The sequence below is a fragment of the Dermochelys coriacea genome, chromosome 3 (assembly GCF_009764565.3).
Source record: "Dermochelys coriacea isolate rDerCor1 chromosome 3, rDerCor1.pri.v4, whole genome shotgun sequence".
Classification (NCBI taxonomy): domain Eukaryota; kingdom Metazoa; phylum Chordata; order Testudines; family Dermochelyidae; genus Dermochelys; species Dermochelys coriacea.
In genome coordinates this window covers 156065019-156085703 of record NC_050070.1, presented here as the reverse complement: position 1 = coordinate 156085703, position 20685 = coordinate 156065019, and the positions used below count along the sequence as shown (strand labels likewise).

Sequence of the window (20685 nt, the reverse complement as noted above, 5' to 3'; positions counted from 1 at the left end):
TTTCTGTTTCATACGCTTCCTTAAAATGAGGCCTTATCCACCTGGCTATGAGAAGACTATGCTCATTCTTCTAGAAGGAAATAAACGTTGGTCTGATTTCCTAAAGATTTTAACCCCGCTGAGACAAAATAAGGATATTTCATGCATTATGTCAAGAAAGTGATGAAGTTTCTTTTTTTGTATAACCCATGAAAAAAAACACCCCTTTAATTAATCTAACATTAAGGACAAAAAAATCAGGATATACTGAGGACAGGCCAGGTGAATGCTTGTTCAGTTTTAACTTGGTCTTATTTTTTGAATATGCATTGTAGATCTGGTATCTAATTACTCAGTCATATACTGTTTTTCAAATACAATACTTTTTCCTATAACCAACGGGGGAAAATTTAAGGTTGAGTGAATGTTTGGTGATAATTCAGCATTTCCTGACATTTTTGTGCCACTTTCATGTTGCACGACTAGAGTTCTTTGCATATGATTTCCATGGGGTTTGAAAAATTTTAAGTGGACAGAAACAGGGAAAAAAAAAGGAAGAAGAAAAAAGAAAGATGTGAAACTACTGAATGCAAGTACCATACATATGGTGTGTAAATGAAAATGTGCTTGTACATGTAGGGGCTAGGTATACATTATGTACTCAAAGAAAGGGTGTGTGGTGTTTGTCTTTGCAGGTAGGTGCAGATAAGATTGCTTGTAGTTGTGTATGCAGCTTTAACACCATGTAGGGAGGAGTATCCATACATGCAATCTGTGTCTCTCTCAGAGTGTGAGGTGAACTGAGGCTCTCTATGTAGAACATATTAAAGTATGCACTTGGTAAAATTTCTATAGAAATAATTCCACAGGGCATTTTTATAATTCAAGTTCAGTTTCCCTCCAAACTTAGCATAGCAGGGACTTCTTACTGAGAAATACTTTTCACATCCCAAGTCTTCTGGTGACCGTCTTTGACATACTCAAAGCACTCCTTAAAACTTATTCCAAAAGGCCTTTCCACAATAAATGTCTAAGGGCCTGACAAGTTAAGCCCACCTGCTTGTGCTGGGATTTGTGCATAGTTAACAACACTAAGTTTTTCAAGACTCATCTATGTTCTATGTTTTTCTTATCTGTATGACCCACAATATGTTTGAAATGTACAATGCTTCTATCTACACTATAAGGTCTTCATTTTCCTACATCTTCTCTTTAGCAGCAAATACATTTTAAAATTCAGATATTTTTATCTGAGTTACAATAAATGTGTCCATAATTTATTTAATGTTAACAAATTGAATGTTTCCACCCTCACGTAACTCTTAAAATGTTCAAGGGATTTTCTTCAAAATTTATTTAAACACCTTTTTTGTAATTGAGACAGAAAAAGAATTTAGAACATAAGAACGGCCATACTGGGTCAGACCAAAGGTCCATCTAGACCAGTATCCTGTCTTTCGACAGTGGCCAATACCAGGTGCCCCAGAGGGAATGAACAAAACAGGTAATCATCAAGCAATCCATCCCCTGTCACCCATTCCCAGCTTCTGGCAAACAGGCTAGGGACACCATCCCTGTCTATATGACTAAGAGCCATTGATGGACATATCCTCCATGAACTTATCTAGTTCTTTTTTGAATCATGTTATAATCTTGGCCTTCACAACATTCTATGACAAAGAGTTCCATAGGTTGAATGATCGTTGTGTGAAAAAATACTTCCTTTTGTTTGTTTTACTGCCTATTAATTTCATTTGGTGACCCGTAGTTCTTGTGTTATGAGAAGGAGTAAATAACACTTCCTTATTTACTTTTTCCACACCAGTCATGATTTTATAGACCTCTTTCATAACTCCCCTTAGTAGTCTCTTTTCCAAGTTGAAAAGTCCCAGTCTTATTAATCTCTCCTCATATGGCAGCCGTTCCATACCCCCAAATCATTTTTGTTGCCCTTTTCTGAACCTTTTCCAATTCCAATATATCTTTTATGGGGCGACCACATCTGCATGCAGTATTCAAGATGTGGGCATACCATGCATTTATATAGAGGCAATATGGTATTTTCTGTCTTATTATCTATCCCCTTCTTAATGATTCCCAACATTCTGCTCACTTTTTTGACTGCTGCTGCACATTGAGTAGATGTTTTCAAAAACTATCCACAATGACTCCAAGATCTCTTTCTTGAGAGGTAACAGCCAATTTAGACCCCATCATTTTATATGTATAGTTGGGATTAGGTTTTCCAATGTGCATTACCATGCAGTTATCAACACTGAATTTCATCTGCCATTTTGTTGCCATTCACCCAGTTTTGAGAGATCCTTTTGTAGCTCTTCGCAGTCTGCCTGGGACTTAACTATCTTGAGCAATTTTGTATCATCTGCCAATTTTGCCACCTCACTGGTTACCCCTTTTTCCAGATCGTTTATGAATATATTGAATAGGACAGGGCCCAACACAGACCCCTGGGGGACACCACTATTTACCTCTCTCCATTCTGAAAACTGACCATTTATTCCTACCCTTTGTTTCCTATCTTTTAACCAGTTACCAATCCATGAGAGGACCTTCCCTCTTATGCCATGACAGCTTACTTTGCTTAAGAGCCTTTGGTGAGGAACCTTGTCAAAGACTTTCTGAAAATCTAAGTACACTATATCCACTGGATTCCCCCTTGTCTACATGCTTGTTGACCCTCTCAAAGAATTCTAGTAGATTGAGGCATGATTTCCCTTTACAAAAATCATGTTGACTCTTCCCCAACAAATTATGTTAATCTATGTGTCTGACAACTTTGCTATTTACTATAGTTTCAACTAATTTTCCCAGTACTGAAGTAAGGCTTAACGGCCTGTAATTGCCAGGATCACCTCTGGAGCCCTTTTTAAAAATTGGTGTCACGTTAGCTATCCTCCAGTCATTTGGTACAGAAGCTGATTTAAATGATAGGTTACAGACTACAGTTAGTAGTTCTGAAATTTCACATTTAAATTCCTTCAGTGAATACCAGCTGGTCCTGGTGACTTACTACTGTTTAGTTTATCCATTTGTTCCAAAAACTCCTCTGACACCTCAATCTGGGACAGTTCCTCAGATTATCACCTAAACAGAATGGCTCAGGTTTGGGAATCTCCCTCACATCCTCAGCTGTGAAGACCGATGCAAAGAATTTAGTTTCTCCACAATGGCCTTATCATCCTTGAGTGCTCCTTTAGCATCTCGATTGTCCAGTGGCCCCACTGGTTATTTAGCAGGCTTCCTGCTTCTGACGTACTTAAAAAAATTTTGCTGTTACTTTTTGAGTCTTTGGTTAGCTGTTCTTCAAATTCTTTTTTGGCCTTCCTAATTATATTTTTACATTTCATTTCCCAGAGTTTATGTTCCTTTCTATTTTCCTCTATAGGATTTAACTTCCACTTTTTAAAAGATGCCTTTTTGTCTCTCACTGCTTCTTTTACTTTGTTTAACCACGGTGACACTTTTTGTTTCTCTTACTATGTTTTTTAATTTGGGGTATACATTTAAGTTGAGCCTCTATTATGGTGTCTTTAAAAAGTTTCCATGCAGCTTGCAGGGATTCACTTTTGTACCTTTTAATTTATGTTTAACTAACCTTCTCATTTTTGTGTAGTTCCCCTTTTTGAAATTAAATGCTACAGTATTGGGCTGCTGTGGTGGTTTCCCCGCCACAGAGATGTTATATTTAATTATATTATAGTCACTATTACCAAGCGGTCCAGCTATATTCACCTCTTGGACCAGATCCTGTGCTCCACTTAGGACTAAATCATGAAGTGCCTCTCACCTTGTGGGTTCCAGAACTAGCTGCTCCAAGAAGCAGTCATTTAAGGTGTCAAGAAACTTTACCTCTGCATCCCGTCCTGTCCAGGCTATATCTACACATGTACCCAGTCAATATGAGGATAGCTGAAATCCCCCATTATTATTATTGAATTTTTTATTTTAATAGCCTCTCATCTCCCTGAGCATTTCACTATCACCATCCCAGGTGGTCTGTAATATATCCCTACTGCTATATTCTTATTACTAGAGCATGGAATTACTATCCATAGAGATTCTATGGTACAGTTTAGTTCTTTTTAAGATTTTTACTTTATTTGATTCAATGCTTTCTTTCACATATAGTGCCACACTCCCACCAGCACAACCTGTACTGTCCTGATATATTTTGTATTCTGGTATTACTGTGTCCCATTGATTAACCTCATTCCACCAAGTATCTGTGATGCCTATGATATCAATATCCTCATTCAAAATATTTAGGGTGTGTGTGTGTGTAGGTACAGGGAGCTAATTTTCTAGAGCATGCTTTCCAAACAACAACTGTGAAAGGATTTCCCTACATTTCATTTCAGCATTTTTTTTCCTGAATGAGGGGTCTGAGCAGATACAGTACTGTGACTTACAAAAGCAGAGTGGAGCTATGAGACCAAGTAAATGTTAAGAGGGTGGTCAGACAACATGTAAGAAAAGGGGTTAAGGGGTTGACAGTGCCCTATAACTATAATATAATCAAATACGCCTGTGTTATCTACAGCCCTCAGATAGTGCAGTTCAGATAATGAAACTAAAATCAGGGCCCTGGAGTGTGGAATTTGAAAACTTCAATGACATCCAGGTTATGTCCACACTAGAAGGCTTTGCTGGTACAGCTATACTGGCAAAGTGCTCCTAGTAGGGCCAGAGCTATACTGACAAAATTGCACTGTTGCCAGTGTAACTGTGTCTATGGTAGTGGCTTTTGGCGGCCCAGCTATGTCAGTAAAATCACATTCCATCATACCCTAACTGAAATAACTATATCAGCAAAAGCCTTGTAGTGCAGACATAGCACGTGATTCTCAACAAATTTACTAATTCATCTGTAAACCAGATGCACTGCCATCAGCTCTGAAGACAGTTGCTCACCTGGAAATCAGATTCAAGTGAGGCAATGGAACAGAAGCAGTGAACAAAAGAGGGAGTGGAGAGTGCGGACGTGATCTGGGGACAAACAGGGTTTTTTTCCACCACTGTAAACACACAGTACGTGTGCACACATCACACAAATAGCTCTATTTTACAAGGTAATGGCTAGAATTACTATAGTGAAAGGAACTCTAAAAGCATTAGTTTATTGTGCTTTTATCAGAACTGTTCTTAATAGCTTACCCAGTTGTTTTTTTTGCCAGCATAAATTTCCATGTTCTCTCCATACTGGGGTTCTTCAAGTAAAGTCTGGTATTCAAACATGAGGCGAGAGCTCTCCCGTAATCGGCTGCATTGGAATTGGTGATATTGCTGGATGAGCTCTTTCACAACAAGCAGGAGGCATTCAGGATTTGAGGGATTCCAGGAGGCTAAATTCTGTTGAATAAGGGAGAAAAAGAAAGCACAGATGAGTTTACAGCAGTAGAAAGAGATGAGCATTCTTGCCTACATACGAGTACTAACTAATATTTATAAAGTCCTCATCAACATGGTGTCTTGTTACCTCTGAGGACCTGAGACCTTTCCATTCACAAAACAAAAATTGATCTGAATAGTTTATGCGAATTGGTTCAGACAAATGCAGTCCTGTATTTAATCTGAATCAAAAAGTACTAAGTCAAGCTAGTGCCAGTGAATAAGCCAAACTGATAAGAGCTTGGAAATCATATTCCTCTGCTTATCCACAGAACAGGTACAGCATGGGCTGGAGCAGAACAAGCTTCTACCCAGCCTCAATCACATGCCTATCGGCCTGATGTCACTGCAGAGTTAATTAGAATTATAAACTGAATGTTGCCCTTACCTTAAGTCCCATCCACAGACAAAACACCTTAACTTCAGTGTGTTGGTGTTTTTAAACTTGAGTTCGCTGGCCTGTCAGAGGGCACAGGCTACAGCTCAAGTTAACACAAAACGTCAGCTGCTGACATGGCCACTCTGTGATAACTAATCCAATCACTCTGTGCAGCTCAAGTATTTCAGAGCATGGCTGTTCTCACTCAAGTTAGGAAGGCTATGTCCTCACAGCAAAAAATTTGTGTGGGGGGAGGGGGGTTCCCAAGCAGGATAATAATGTACATTAAGTATCCCGCTGAAAAATCCTAGTGTACTTTTTATCACAAAGTAGCTAGGAGAGGTCAACAGTATACACTCAGCTGCGGATAACTTCACCTAGTTTACCTTGTGGTAAAACTACAAGGACTTGTGTCTACTAAGATTTTACAATGGGATAGCTAATACATGTTAGATTTATTTTAATTGTATTCATTGTATCATTAATTATGTTATGGTGCCTATAGCCTGGAACAGGTGTCTATTTTTAAATCTAAATAATAAAATAGTAATAAATATCAGTCCCCTCTCTTCACCTTCAATGTAGGCATTTCTATTCAAACAAACAATCTAAAGAACCTACAATTACTTTTGACATGGAAATATTAACTACTTATAATGGATATTTTAATTGTATACAATCTGCATGTGTGAATAAAAACACATTGACATTTCTGAACATTCTAAAGTGGAACAAATTTTTTTTTTAGTATGTAACATTTCAAAAGCTAGAAAAGGCTTTGTTTTTTAAAAAAATGAACAGCAAGTGACTTTTGTATTTAAATATATGCCGACATTTATTTTTAACCCAGATTTTCATAAAATGAATTAAATCAGAATAAAAGTTTGCCCCAAAACATGTGTGCTACATTTTGTACATCACCAGGGATAATAAATACTAATAAAAATATCAAGATAAAGAACCCAAACATTAAAAATATGGAGAGGCTAAACAAGGGAAAGAATCCAGAGTTCTGACTTGTAAAATAAAAAATAGCTGTGTCAAATATCTATTCTGCCGTTCTAGGAATGGAGATGGGACACTTGTATCGCTATTCAGACATGAGCTTGCTTGCAGTCCTTTAGGAACACTATTTCAAGCAAAATGTGCTAATGATACATATCTTGCAGAATGTGACCATTTGTTTCAGGTTATTAAAAATGGGACTTCTCATATTTCTTGTAACTGAAAATTGTAAGTTTCAGAGTAGCAGCCGTGTTAGTCTGTATTCGCAAAAAGAAAAGGAGTACTTGTGGCACCTTAGAGACTAACAAATTTATTTGAGCATAAGCTTTCTGTAGCTCACGAAAGATTATGCTTAAATAAATTTGTTAGTCTCTAAGGTGCCGCAAGTACTCCTTTTCTTTTTGAAAATTGTAAGTTTATAGTACACATCCTCAGACTACTTTTATAGGATTTGAATGCATCAGTGTTTAAGTCAACGTCACTTTTCTTTTTCTCTCTGCAACTATTTCTCTCTTTGGGCCACTTCATCATTTATCTGGGAAAAGATTTAAATATTAAATTATTAAAAAGATATTCCCCAGTTTTGAATGTTATGATCCAAAGTAAAACACGACTACAATCCCTCAGGAGGAATGATATTGTGCATGTGTAAAACATCAAGATCCTTTCTTTGCAAAATTGTCATGAAGTTTACCAACATAGGCATAAAATCAGTGTTAACAATTTTCATGATTTTATTTCAAGTTTCATGATATTTTGTATTTTCTTCAAGCCCCAAATCCTAGAGGATTTTTGTGAGAATCTCAGCTTTTACTACAAATTTTTCTAGAAATCATGGCTGGGAGAACAGCCTGAAAATATGAATCATGCATACCCTAGAAGCTCAAAATCCACAAGGCAAATTAAAAGAATGCAATTAAAAAAACAATCATTAATTTTAAGCCACTATCTTGACTGTTTGGGGCCTGACTCATGATTTTTGAATGCCTGGGGTTGGCAATGCTGCAATATCTCCTCACCACTCATTATCAGAAAAATAAAAATAAAATAATGACGATGTATCAGTCACCCATTTAAAAATAAAATGTGTGAACTGAATTTTGGAAGGCTGGCCTCATTCTTCAAAAATATAGACCCCATTCTTGCCTGAACAGACACAAGTCACGTGAACAGAGTGCTTAAGGGTATACACCTCTACCCCGATATAACACGGTCCTCAGGAGCCAAAAAATCTTACCGCGTTATATCGAACTTGCTTTGGCCTTGAGCATTTCCATTATTAATAGTCACTTCCCGCCCCCTGACTGACCCTGCCGAACCTCCGACCCATCCACCCCCCCTGCTCCTTGTCCCCTGCCTACCTCCTCCAGAGACCCCTGCCCCTAACCACCCCTCCCAAGACCACACCCCCATCTAAGCCCCCCTGCTCCTTGTCCCCTGACTTCCCCCTCCAGAGACCCGCCCCGTCTCTAATCACCCCCAGGACCGCACCCCCTACCCAACCCCCTGCTCCCTGTCCCGTGACTGCCCCGACTCCCATCCACACCCCCGCCCCCTGACAGGCCCCCCGGGACTCCCATCCCCTATCCAACGCCCCCATTCCCCATCCCCTGACCGTCCTGCCCCAAGAACCTCCGAACCATTCAACCCCCCCCGCTCCCTGACCTCCCCCCGAGACCCTCTGCCCCTTATCCAACCCCTCGGCCTCGGTCCGGCACCCTTAACACGCCGCTCAGAGGAGCGTGTCAGAGTCAGACACATTGATGCGCTGATCTGCCGGAGCGCACAGCCCCGCCCCCCAGAGCGCTGCTTTACCATGTTATAGCCAAATTCGTGTTATATCGGGGTAGAGGTGTAGTTAAATCCAAAGTGGGTATTTGAAACAGGCTAGGGACTGATAGATTTGTAATACCTCATGTCTGAAAAAGATGCTGTGACTTCAAGACTATGACTATGCTAAAGAGCCAGATGACCTATGATACCTCTATTTTTATTTTACACACACGCGCGCGCATGCACACACACATACGGCAATTGCCCATAATCTGGTACAGCTGAGTGTTGACTTGTGATCCTGGGATGAAGGATGTCCAGTGGCTAGTTGCTAGCCTGTGACTCCAAAAACCAGGATATAATTTCCTGCTTTGCCACGAACATCCTGTGTGACCTGGGCAAACCACTTTGGATACTGAGGCACAGCCTCACTATCTGTAAAATGGGGATAATAGTACTGCCCTACCTCACAGACTGTTGTGAAGATAAATACATTCAAGTCTGTGAGGTGCACAGATACTATAGTCATGACAGCCATATAAGTACTTAAGATTGATACCACAGAAGTGATTATGAAAACCCTCAGAACTGACAATCATTTCTTATCGACCTGAGTTCATTTAAGTTTAGTCGATTTGATAAAATAGTCTAGAAAATAATATTCAGTACACAATGTCTTCTAGGAAACAGAGCTTGCATCATACAGTCTGAAACCAAGCAAACATACTATGTATAACCTCAGACTTCCTGTTCCCATGCACCTAGTCAAACAGAGCATTTCCAGAAAGCCGAAGAATGTAATATGCTCGTGTGTACTCACAGCAGCCAGAGAAATAGGAATAACCTTTCCACCAAATTCTATTGTGTTACATCAACGCCAACATGTTGTCAAAGGAAATGACTGACGGTATTTTAATAACTGGCCTAATTGTAACTGAGCATTTTTTTTAAAAAATAACATTACACCAGAAAAGAAGAAGGCAGCAAGAGGAAGCTCATTGTCATCTGTTCTGTACAGAACTATGGAATGACAATTGTCCTTGTCAACAAGGAACTCAACATCGCATCAGAACAAAGTTTTTATGCTATCTTGTCACCCACAGCATATCAATTACAGGAATTCAAAAGAAATTATGTCATTGCAGGGCTTCTAGGTTAATGTGTCTTTCATTCAGAAACTAGTTAGAAATTAAAACCGGTAACATAGCAGATAACTTGTTAGAAAAAAACAACAACAGAATTTAGCAAACCTAGCAAATGCTGTGCAGCTTTCCCAGTGCAGATTTATGTATTTATTTCAATAGAGTCACACATAAAGTAAAGCAAGAAATATGTATAATGGCTACATTCCATTACTTTTTCACTTAGACCATTTTAATTAAAAGGTCTCTTTAACATGAGGTTGCACCAACTAAAGATAAAAAGAAAAATCTTAAAAACTGGTTTAACACAACTGCCTGAATAAATTGAGGTTTTTTCTGTTGGATTTCTTCGTGCTACTCAGTTGCTGGAGTATTTGCTGATCTGAGGACACTTAACTTTTCCATCATCGCATCCTGATCCAATCTCCATAATATGTGAAAATACATGTTTAGCTGTTCCTTAAGTGTTTCAAATAGTACCTTCTCTAAAATATTCCTTCTTTTGTTTTACAATAATCCAAAGGCAATGTAAGCACCCTGCTGCAATTTTCAGCTTTGGGAAGAGAAAAAGTTAAAAGAAACCATTTAAAAATTTTAAGTCATCAAGTTCTGTTTTAGTTAGAGATTATAAAACGTATGATAATCACTACAACCAATCACGAAGAAGAGTAACAAATTAAGTTACAACCGGTCAAACCCTTCCTCTGAAAACACGCATATAGCTCTCACTGAAGTCAGTGGGAGTTGTCGTCTCTGTGTATCTGAGAGAAAAATTCACCCCTACGTTTTTTAAGATAAAGGAACGAAATAAAAAAGTAATTTTCTTAATCATCCAGGTTCCTGAATGTAGTATGGGCCTTCAGAAGAAATGTTAATGAAAGGGAGTTTGGATTTAAGGTTTGTCTACATGAACACTTCCCTGCACTAGACTGCCATACATTAAGTGCTCTGTGGACCCTGATGCCGTGCACTAAAACTTCTCTAGTGCACTTTAATCTACTCCTACTTCAAAGCACACAAGGGAATTTTTAGTGCAGAATCCAAACAAACACGTAGTCTGTAACATGCTAGTTCAGGTTAGATTTATATTCCAGCTTCCCATAAAACTAACTGTTTGTTTAGACAAGGCCTAAGACTCTGAAGAAACCTATAGGTCATGCTGTCAATAGTGTTATCACTGTGATGATTTAGGTCGGGGTGGCCAACCTCAGCCTGAGAAGGAGCCAGAATTTACCAATGTACATTGCCAAAGAGCCACAGTAATATGTCAGCAGCATCCCCGCGCCCCACTGCATCAGCTCCCCCGCCCCACTCCCAGCAGCTCCCGCCCACCCGCCCACCGCCAGTCCCACTGATCAACGTCCCTCCCTCCTTCCCCGCACCTCCCAGTCAGCTGTTTCATGGTGTGCAGGAGCCTCTGGGGGGGGGGGGGGACAAGCAAGGGCAGTGCAGGCTCAGGGGTGGAGAGGGAAGGGGTGGAGTGGAGTGGGGGCAGGGCCTGTGGCAGAGCCAGGGGTTGAGCAGTTAGCACCCCCCAGCACATTGGAAAGTTGGCGCTTGTAGCTCCAGCCCCAGCGTCAGTGCCTATACAAGGAGCCGCATATTAACTTCTGAAGACCTGCATGTGGCTCTGGAGCCAGCCCTGATTTAGGTTATTAATTCTTAATTTTTTCTTTGTGTTTTCATTTAAGTTTTCTACAACATGAATCATATCTTTCTTCATGCCTGCACATACCACAATTTGTTTACAGAAGGAATTCAGGGCTAAGTCATAAATAAATAAAATGTTGTGTGTAAGGTAATTGAAATGAGCCATCTGTAACAGCTGATGCTTTGTACACCAACCAGTTCAGGGATCAAAAGCGAAATCCCAGTTCAGCTCAGCAATCCTAAAACATCGAAAGAAAACAAACCCAAAACATCCTGCCTGTCTTCACTAGGAGGAAAAAAGGGTGTGTTCTTAATTTGAGTTAGTTTTAATACAACCTGCTAATTCACATGAAAACTTGTCTTCACCAGGATTTTACTTTGAGTGAGGTCTGGTTACACCTAAAACAGGGGTGGGCAAACTACTGCCTGGGGGCCACATCCAGCCCTCCAGACGTTTTCATCCAGCCCTCAAGTTCCTGCTCTGGAACTCCAGCCAGGAAGCGGGGTCAGGGGGTTGCCCCACTCCGCATGGCTCTGAAAGCAGTGGCATGTCCCCCCTTCGGATCTAAGGCATAGGGGCAACCAGGAGGCTCCACAGACTGCCCCTGGCCCAAACGCCACCCCTGCAGCTTCCATTAGCCAGGAACCGTGGCCAATGGGATCTACAGGGTTAGTGCCTGCAGACGGGGCAACGTGCAGAGCTGTCTGTCCACACCTTCGCGTAGCGGCCAGAGGCAGGACATGCTGCTGCTTCTGGGAGCTGCTTGATGTAAGTGCTGCCCAGAGCCTAACCCCTGACTCCCTCCCACGCCCCAACCCCCTGCTCCAGCCCTGATCCCCTTCCCACCCTTCAAACCCCTCTGTCGCAGCCCGGAGCACCCTCCTGCATCCTCCACCCCTCATCCCCTGCATCACCCCAGAGCCCGCACCCCCAGCCGGAGCCCTCACCTCCTCCTGCATCTCAACCCCTAATTTCATGAGTATTCATGGCCCACCATACAATTTCCATACCCAGATGTGGCTCTCAGGCCAAAAAGTTTGCCCACCCTGACCTAAAACTTAGGTCAACCTAGCTACATCGTTGCATCGCTGTGCAACGTAGTTAGGTCAACCTAAGCCCCACTATAGATGCAGCTAGGTTGACAGAAGAAGTCTTCCATTGACATAACTACTGTCCCTTGAGGGGGTGGATTTACTAGAGCAAACGGAAAGACCCCTTCCATCACTGTAGCAAGAGTCTGCACTTCAGCAGCATAGCTGCAGCTGTGCTGCTATACCTGTAGACACATATCCCTCGTTAACTCAAGTTAAAAACATACCTTTTTTTCCCCTAGTAAAGACAAGGCTCAAGAGAAAAATACAGTCATGAACTTAACCAGGGTGAAACTTGGTGATGAAAAACAAATGCGTGAAAGGAGATGGCAGTAGTTTTTCTGTATACCCACTTATTTTTAGTTAATTGTTAGCAGGTGTTTCAAGGCAAAACCCCTGGTGTTCTAACAGCACAGTTTACTGCAGTATATGGATGCAAGAAATAGTATTAAAAAAAAAAACAGAGTCAGTTTCAAATAGCATCAGGGTAAACTAGGCTGAAAACAAGCCCTCTGTATTCTGTGGCTACAAGATTTGGCACAGAATTCAATCCTTGTCTAAGCAACATACACTCCAAACTGTCAGTTAACTTTTTTTAAAATTATGCATTTAGTCATTGTGGCTGCAAAGAAGATCTTGAAAATGTGAACAGAGCGTAAACCAGGGGTATCAAAGTCCCAGCCTGTGGGCCATCTGCAGTCTGAGAACTTCCCCAATGTGGCCCGCGGGGCTACAGCAATTTTGGGGCCGCTTGCTGCCCCAGGGCGCTCTCCCACCCCCCGTGCATCCCCAGGGGAGATTTAAAAAGGCCCAGGGCCCCACCCACCACCGGCAGCACAGAGGAGCTGAGCTGCTTCCTGTACACTCGCACCATGTGACTGCTGGCCCCTCCCTGCGGCCCCAGGGAAGGGGCTGTATCTCCACGCGCTGTCCCCACCCCGAGCGCCCCGCGGCCAATGGGAAGCTATGGGGACGGTGCCTGGGGGCAGCAGCCCATGGAGGCTCCCCGGCCCGCCCCATCTTGGAGCCCCAGGTAAGTGCCACACCCCTCGACCCCCTCCCAGAGCCTGCACCCCCACCTCCCTCCGCACATACCCCCTCCCGCCCCCAAACTCCCTCCAAGAGCCTGCACCCCTCCTCCATCCCAGAGCCTGCAACCCCTCCTCTTGAACTCCCAGCTCCTGCCCCAGCCCAGAGCCTGTACCCCAGACCCCCTCCCCCACCCAAACTCCCTCCCAGAGCCCAACCTCTTACCCCTTCTGCGCCCAAACTCCCTCCCAGAGCCTGCACCCTGCACCCCAATCTCCTACCCCAGACCTCCTCCCCCACCCAAACTCCCTCCCAGAGCCTGAGGCAGGTGGGAGGAGGAGTTGGGGGGGGGCAGGTCCTGGGCGCATGAGTGACATTATTGGCCCGCTGGGAAGATTTGAGGACTGGTCCTAAGGTAAATTGAGTTTGAGACCCCAGCATAAACAGATGGAGTGTTGTCTTCCAGAGCCTGCAGACAGGCTTCATGCAGCCCAAAATGTATGAACTATGCCATTCATCTCAATGGGCTCTTAAGCCTGAAACTTAAGATTAACTATTTAAATAACAACACAGTTAACTATTTCACTGATGATCATTTTAGAAGAAACATTCAGCTATGGCAAAGGACAAACTGTTTCCCATGCCACTGGAAGTGTTAAAAGCTCAACTGCCCCTATTCAGTTGTTATAGCCTCCAACTTTACCCAACAACATTTATGGTGCAGTTACACATTGTCAATACAATAATGAAAACTGAAAATGTGAGGACAGTATTTTTTTTAAATTGAATTTAACAAAAAATAATGGACTTATGTACAGATAGTATTATTAATGTTTGTATTTAAGTCAATAAGTATCTACATTTTTTAGTGTAACTGAAGTTGCTGTAAAATGGTAATGCTGTAAAATGTCCAATGGACTAATGCAATTCCACAAACACTAGTGATCTATTAACACCTCTCTACAATGCAGGAAATCCAGGCTTGACTCTAATTCCTTATCTCTTGCTCTGCATGACAAGTGATATGTCTTCACTGCAGTTAACTCGAGTTATCTGTACTCAAGTTACTCCTCTCAAGTTAACTGAACTTGAGAAACCTCACTGTGAAACAACACATAAAAGTTACCACAAACATACCTCAAGTTATTGCGTCCACACTGATGCTCTTCTCACTCTGGAGGCATAACTTATTGTTCTTAGTACTGCACTTAGCTAAACCACTCTATGAATTCTCTCTCAGTGTACAATGAGAGAACTTTTTTGTCTTTTCCAAGAAATGGTGCTAACTCAACAACTCATTCAAGTAAACCACTTCCACTCCACTTTTCTGTCCACGGTCTCCACTACAACTGGGTGGCAAAGCATGGATCCTACTCTAAGAAATGAACAGTGCTTAATGCTGGCATTAATGCAACCCATGTGAGTTTCATTTTGTGGGGAGAAAAGGGGGTGACCGATATAAGGCATGAGATGCAATTGAGGGCATTTCAGCATTGGCTTAGTGCCATGGGAAAATGGCAGCACGCTTTGCTAAGAAGAGCTGCATTCAGAATTGGAGGAGTGGAGACAGCCAATGCAGTTTGTAATGGCTGACAAATCCCCCTATGATGACTGGGAATTTTGGGCCAGGACCACGAGCATAGAGTGGTGGGGCTACATCATCACGCAGACCTGATACAACAAGCTGTGGACCCAGAACTTCCACATGAGGAAGGCCAAATTACTGTAGCTGGGTGAGGAACTTGCTCGGACTATTCAGTACAAGGACGCGCAGATGAGAGGAGCCAAAGCCAGTCCAGAAGGGGGTTGCTATTGTCAAATGAAAGATGGTTACCCCAAACAGTCATAAATCTGTTCAGCATTGGAAAGTCAACTCTTCTATTGTGGAAGAGGTTTGCCATGCAATTATTGCTTTGGTCCATCCATCGATGGTAATGACTTGAAACGTTCCCAGAGTAGCAGTGGGCTTTGAATACTTTGAACAATGGGCTTCCCAAATTGTGGTGGGGCTGCTGATGGCTCATATGTGCCCATTAACTGCCCTACCTCCCAAGGAGAACATAATCCTATAAACTGGCAAGGATATGTGAGCCTTGGTGGGTCATACAAGGAAGTTCCTGGACTCCCACATGGGGGGCACTGAATTGTACTATTGTATTTGGGAAATCTGACGTATCTGAATTTGACCAAGTTAGGACTTTGTTCCCAACCAATAATGTGGATTTCAACAAGATGTCTGTCCTCAATGTTGTTTTTGGAGACCCAGCCTATCTTTATTCATATTATTATTAATTAATTATTAATTACTATTATTATTGTGTTACCACAGCACCTAGGAGCCCCAGTCACAGACCAGGGACCCCACTGTAGTAGGCAGTCTACAAACACAGAACAAAAAGATGGTCAGGCCACACCCAAAGGGGCTTACCATCTATTTATAAGACAAAAGACAACGTGACAATACTGGCCTGCATGACAGGCAGTGATTTCTACTCCCCCGATATAAAATAACCTGCCATAGAAAGGTTTAATTGCACACAGACCAGGTGCAAGCTAGTGGTAGAATATGCCTTTGACCGACTGAAGATAAGCTGATGTTGCCTATAAAATAGTTTAGGTTGTATGTATCCGCTGCATGGAGAGAACAATTTGGAACACTTAAATATCAATTCTTCTAGCTGAATAAGGTTATATACTGATTGGATTCTGAAGGGAGAGACCTGTCCAGATGATCCGCAGCCAGAGGATAAGTCTAAATGTGAGTTTTTAAAGGGTGGCTGAGTACAAAGAACAACATGAAGGAGCATCTCAGCATTAACAGGAAAGATTGAAGTCCCTCTCACCAGTATACAGAATTTACCTTTTTAGAATAGTCATGAGATCTGACTTTGGGCTAAGAAATAATATTCAGCCTTTAGACTGGAACACAGTGTTTCATGCTCTTTTCTTTATCTTTACATAAACCTCCTCAGCCCCTACATCAAAACTTCATAATGGGTGAGAATTCTCTTTTCCCCATTTTTAGCTTATTAAGCACCTTGTGTCCATTAACAGCTAATTCATAGATTCCACAACAGAATATTGGCTATTTCAGACGTTCAAGCAATGTCCACAATAAACTGTAACCTCACAATATCAGAAAGAAAATAAGCGAACATAATTTCTAATTGAATACAAGTTGTTTTTCTTAAGAATGTGTTTAAATATCCAGGTTGCCAGAATATCTTCCAGGAATGTGATTTTTAAGAAGACAGCTTGTTACTGTTTTTCCTGGCTACACTACAGGAAACAAACGACAAGATCTTATTTAAGCCAGTGTTCTTCTGTATTTCTAAGCAAGAAACTAACTCTAATCCATTTCATGAGAAAATGTCAGTAAACACAAAACCTCTGAAGCCCTTGATGACAATAACAGTAATGCATTTGCATTTCTATAATATCTTTTAATCAAACTGATCACAGTGCATGAGACATACAGATTATACAAGCACATACTGCATTTTATTCATATTATATACCTTCCCCTCACACAAATAGGTGTAATATAAAGGCTTAATTAGTAATCATCTAGGTTTTGCCACAAGTAAGTAATGTGGTCATCCTAAACTTACAGTGTTAAAAACCCATATTCTATCACACTTTTTTTTTAATTATTACACTCACACATAAAAAGAGGAAGGATGGCCCAGTGGTTAGGGCACTAATCTGGAATTTAGGACATCCAAGTTCAATTTCTTGCTGTGCTACAAACATCCTGTGTGACCATGGGCAAGACTTTTAATATTTTTGTGCCTCAGCTCTCCACCTGTAAAATGGGGATAACACTACTTTCTCTGCCTCACAGGGCTGTTGTGGAAATAAATGCATTAAAGATTGTGAGGTGCTGAGACTCTATGGTAATGGAAGACATGTAAGTACTGTGATCCAGCATGGCCAGAGGGCAGCAGGAGAGTGTTAGAATGGAGCCTTATTCCCTGTAGAGGGAAGAAAGTTTCCTATAGATTAATTAAAGCACCTGAAGCCGATTAAAGCACCTGAAGTCACCTGATAAAACCCCTTCAATCAGACAAGGGAAGGAGTTGAAGCAGAGTGGGTTGATGTTGGAGTAGAGAGTAGTTTGGAGGAGTTGAAGCAGAGTGGATTGGTGTTGGAACAGAGAGCAGTTTGGGGGAAGCAGAGGAAAGTTTGGAGAAGTGCTGCGGTGGGCTAAGAAGACCAAGACCCTAGTAAAGGGACACCTGGTTTGTGAAGAGGGAGGGCAGGAAGCCCCACAAGCTGAAGGGCAGGAGAGGGAAGTAGCCCAGAGGAAGGAACCGCTAGTTCAAGCAGTTTACCGCTATCCCTAGGGCCCCTGGGCTGGGACCTGGAGTAGAGGGCGGGCCCGGGTCCCTCCCTCTCCCCTCCCCTCCTCTAGGACACTAGTGGTGCAGTTAATACCCCAGTTCAGGGGTGATAAACGGTGCCCTGAACCCTCCCCAAGAAGAGAAAGCATGAGACCCATCAAAGTAGTGCCTGCAATTTGCCACAGTACCAAAGACAGACAGATGTTTTTTCTCAGTAAGTCTACATATATAAATATTTTTAACATACATACATGGAATATATAATAGGAGATGTCACACTGGATCAGCCCACTGATCCAACTAATCCAGTGTCTTTTCTCCAACACTGGCCAGTATCAGTTCATTCAGAGAGCATTTTGTCTCCAAAAGAACACAGTCATGGAATAACTTGCCCAAAGCAAAAAGTCTGCTGTCTCGAAGCACAAAGGTTTATATCCCTTCTAAGACTTAGTTATTTTTTTAAATGCTTGATTTTACAATTCTGTATATTCTTATCCATAAATATGTCCAAACATTTTACTAATCTTGGTAAGCTTTTGGTCACAACACCTTGTGGCGATGTGTTCCATAAACTAATTATGCGTTGTGTGGAAAAGTATTTCCCACTTTTATCAGTTTTAAATTTCTCACCTTTCAGTTTAATTGATAGTCCTTTTTTACCTTGATTATCAAAAAGGACGCAGAGAAGTAACTGAACTACCTTCTCAAGATCATTCATTATTCTGTATACAGTTCTGTCATGGCCAGCCTTAGGGAAAATGGCACTCATATGGGAGAACTCATATTTTGGTGCCCTTGGTCCCCAGGATGTAGCTCCCTGCTCCTGTACTCATGTGGAGAAACTGACGCGGATGCACAGAGCACCTGGCATTGCTGCTCGTTTCCCCCCCTTGAACACTGCTCCTACATGCTCTCCTAGGGAGCTGTGATGGGAGGGAGCGAGGAGCAACACCAAGCACTCTGTGCATCCAGGTCACTTTCCCCACCTGGGCTGCGTAAGGCGAGGGCAGAGAGCAGCAGCTCCTGATGCTAGCCTCAGCACAGCCCAGGGGGGAAAGTGACCTGAATGCACAGAGCACTTGGTGTTGATGCTCATTCTCCCCTTCCCAGCCCACTAGGAGTGTGCGGAGGAACGCTGGGGTGGGGAGAAGTATCTGTGTGTCATCGTTGCCTCCCCCTTCCTCCAACAGGAGGAAGAAGGGAGAAATCTGGGTGCCCACCACACAAACACACCATGACGCTCCCCTGCCAGCTGGAAGCAGTTTCTGACTCTATACCGGCAGCGCACATCTCTGCCCTGCTTCAGGGTGCCCCCTTGACCATGGTGCTCCTGGGTGATTACCCAGGTGGCCCACCCCTAAGGCTGGTCCTGAATACTGTATATATTATTCTGTTCAGAAATGAACAAAGTAACCCAAGTGAAGGTAAACCATTTATTTATATAATAGCATTGTAATATTTCCCATTTTATTATCTATCCCATTCCTTTTACTTCCTATTTATTTATTTTGCCCCGCCCCCTTTTTAACCACTGCTGCTAATGAAGTAGGTGTATCCATCAGTCTTTCTCCTGAAATGTTACTGCTAATTTAGAACCCCCTAAGATGTATGTAGGTGGGGGAGGAATAGCTAGGTGGTTTAAGCATTGGCCTGCTAAACCCAGGGTTGTGAGTTCAATCCCTGAGGGGGCCATTTAGGGATCTTGGGCAAAAATTGGGGATTGGTCCTGCTTTGAGCAGGGAGTTGGACTAGATGACCTCCTGAGGTCCCTTCCAACCCTGATATTCTATGAATGCGTAGTTCATATAATTCATTCCCACATTCATTAGCCTACATTTGTTGACACTGAATGGGGAAGACAATGGCAGATGAAATTCTCCTACTACGATTAGATCTCTGTGAAATTCCTCAGTCCGATCCAGTATTGACTAACCTAAATAATCTTAGAGACTAACAAATTTATTAGAGCATAAGCTTTCGTGAGCTACAGCTCACTTCATCGGATGCATTTGGTGGAAAAAACAGAGGAGAGATTTATATACACACACACAGAGAACATGTTCTCTGTGTGTGTGTATATAAATCTCTCCTCTGTTTTTTCCACCAAATGCATCCGATGAAGTGAGCTGTAGCTCACGAAAGCTTATGCTCTAATAAATTTGTTAGTCTCTAAGGTGCCACCGGTACTCCTTTTCTTTTTGCGAATACAGACTAACACGGCTGCTACTCTGAAACCTAAATAATCTTATATTATTTGCAAACTTTGCCACTTCACTACTCAGCTCCCTCCCTTTACTAATTCATTAATAAAGATATTAAACACCAGTCCCAGTAAGCAACCTGGTGGCTCCCTAATGTTAACCTTTTGTCATGTCGACAACTATTTATTCCTACTTCGTTTTCTGTTTCTTAGGCAGTTTCTGATCCATGACAGTACTCTGCCTCTCACTCAATGACTATTTAGGTTACTTTTTCACCTCTTGTGAGATTTTTGTCATAGCTGTTTTATAAACCCAAATAAATTATGTCACCTAGTTTTTTTAATCCACTGTTTATTGACACATTCAATGAATTCCAACAAAAATAGAGAGGCACAAATTTCCTTTGAAGAAGTAATACTAGTTACATTTTATATACTATGATGATCTCAGGGTTGTATAATTCTCTTGTTTGTTATTATTTCAACCAATTTAGCAGGTGTGGAGATAACTCCTTGTCTGTAATTCCCCAGATCACCCTGAGTTTCATTTTGTTTTTGTTTTAAATATTGGTACAACATTTGCTACCCTCCAATCCTCTACTGTGACAGCTAAAACTGCGTATTATTTTTAGCAGCTTGTGCATTTCATTCTTAAGTTCCTTCAGATGTATACCATCTGGTCCA

At 41.9% G+C, this 20685-nt stretch overlaps 1 protein-coding gene across 11 annotated transcripts in view; it reads right to left on the bottom strand.

Moving 5' to 3' along the window:
• Positions 1-20685, bottom strand: part of BABAM2 (BRISC and BRCA1 A complex member 2) — a 309223-nt gene that overhangs the window by 203780 nt on the left and 84758 nt on the right. For all 11 annotated transcript variants that reach the window (XM_043511627.1, XM_043511630.1, XM_043511626.1 and 8 more), the window contains one exon: positions 5155-5349. In XM_043511627.1, the coding sequence (XP_043367562.1) occupies positions 5155-5349 (195 nt within the window). The remainder of the gene's footprint in view (positions 1-5154; positions 5350-20685) is intronic.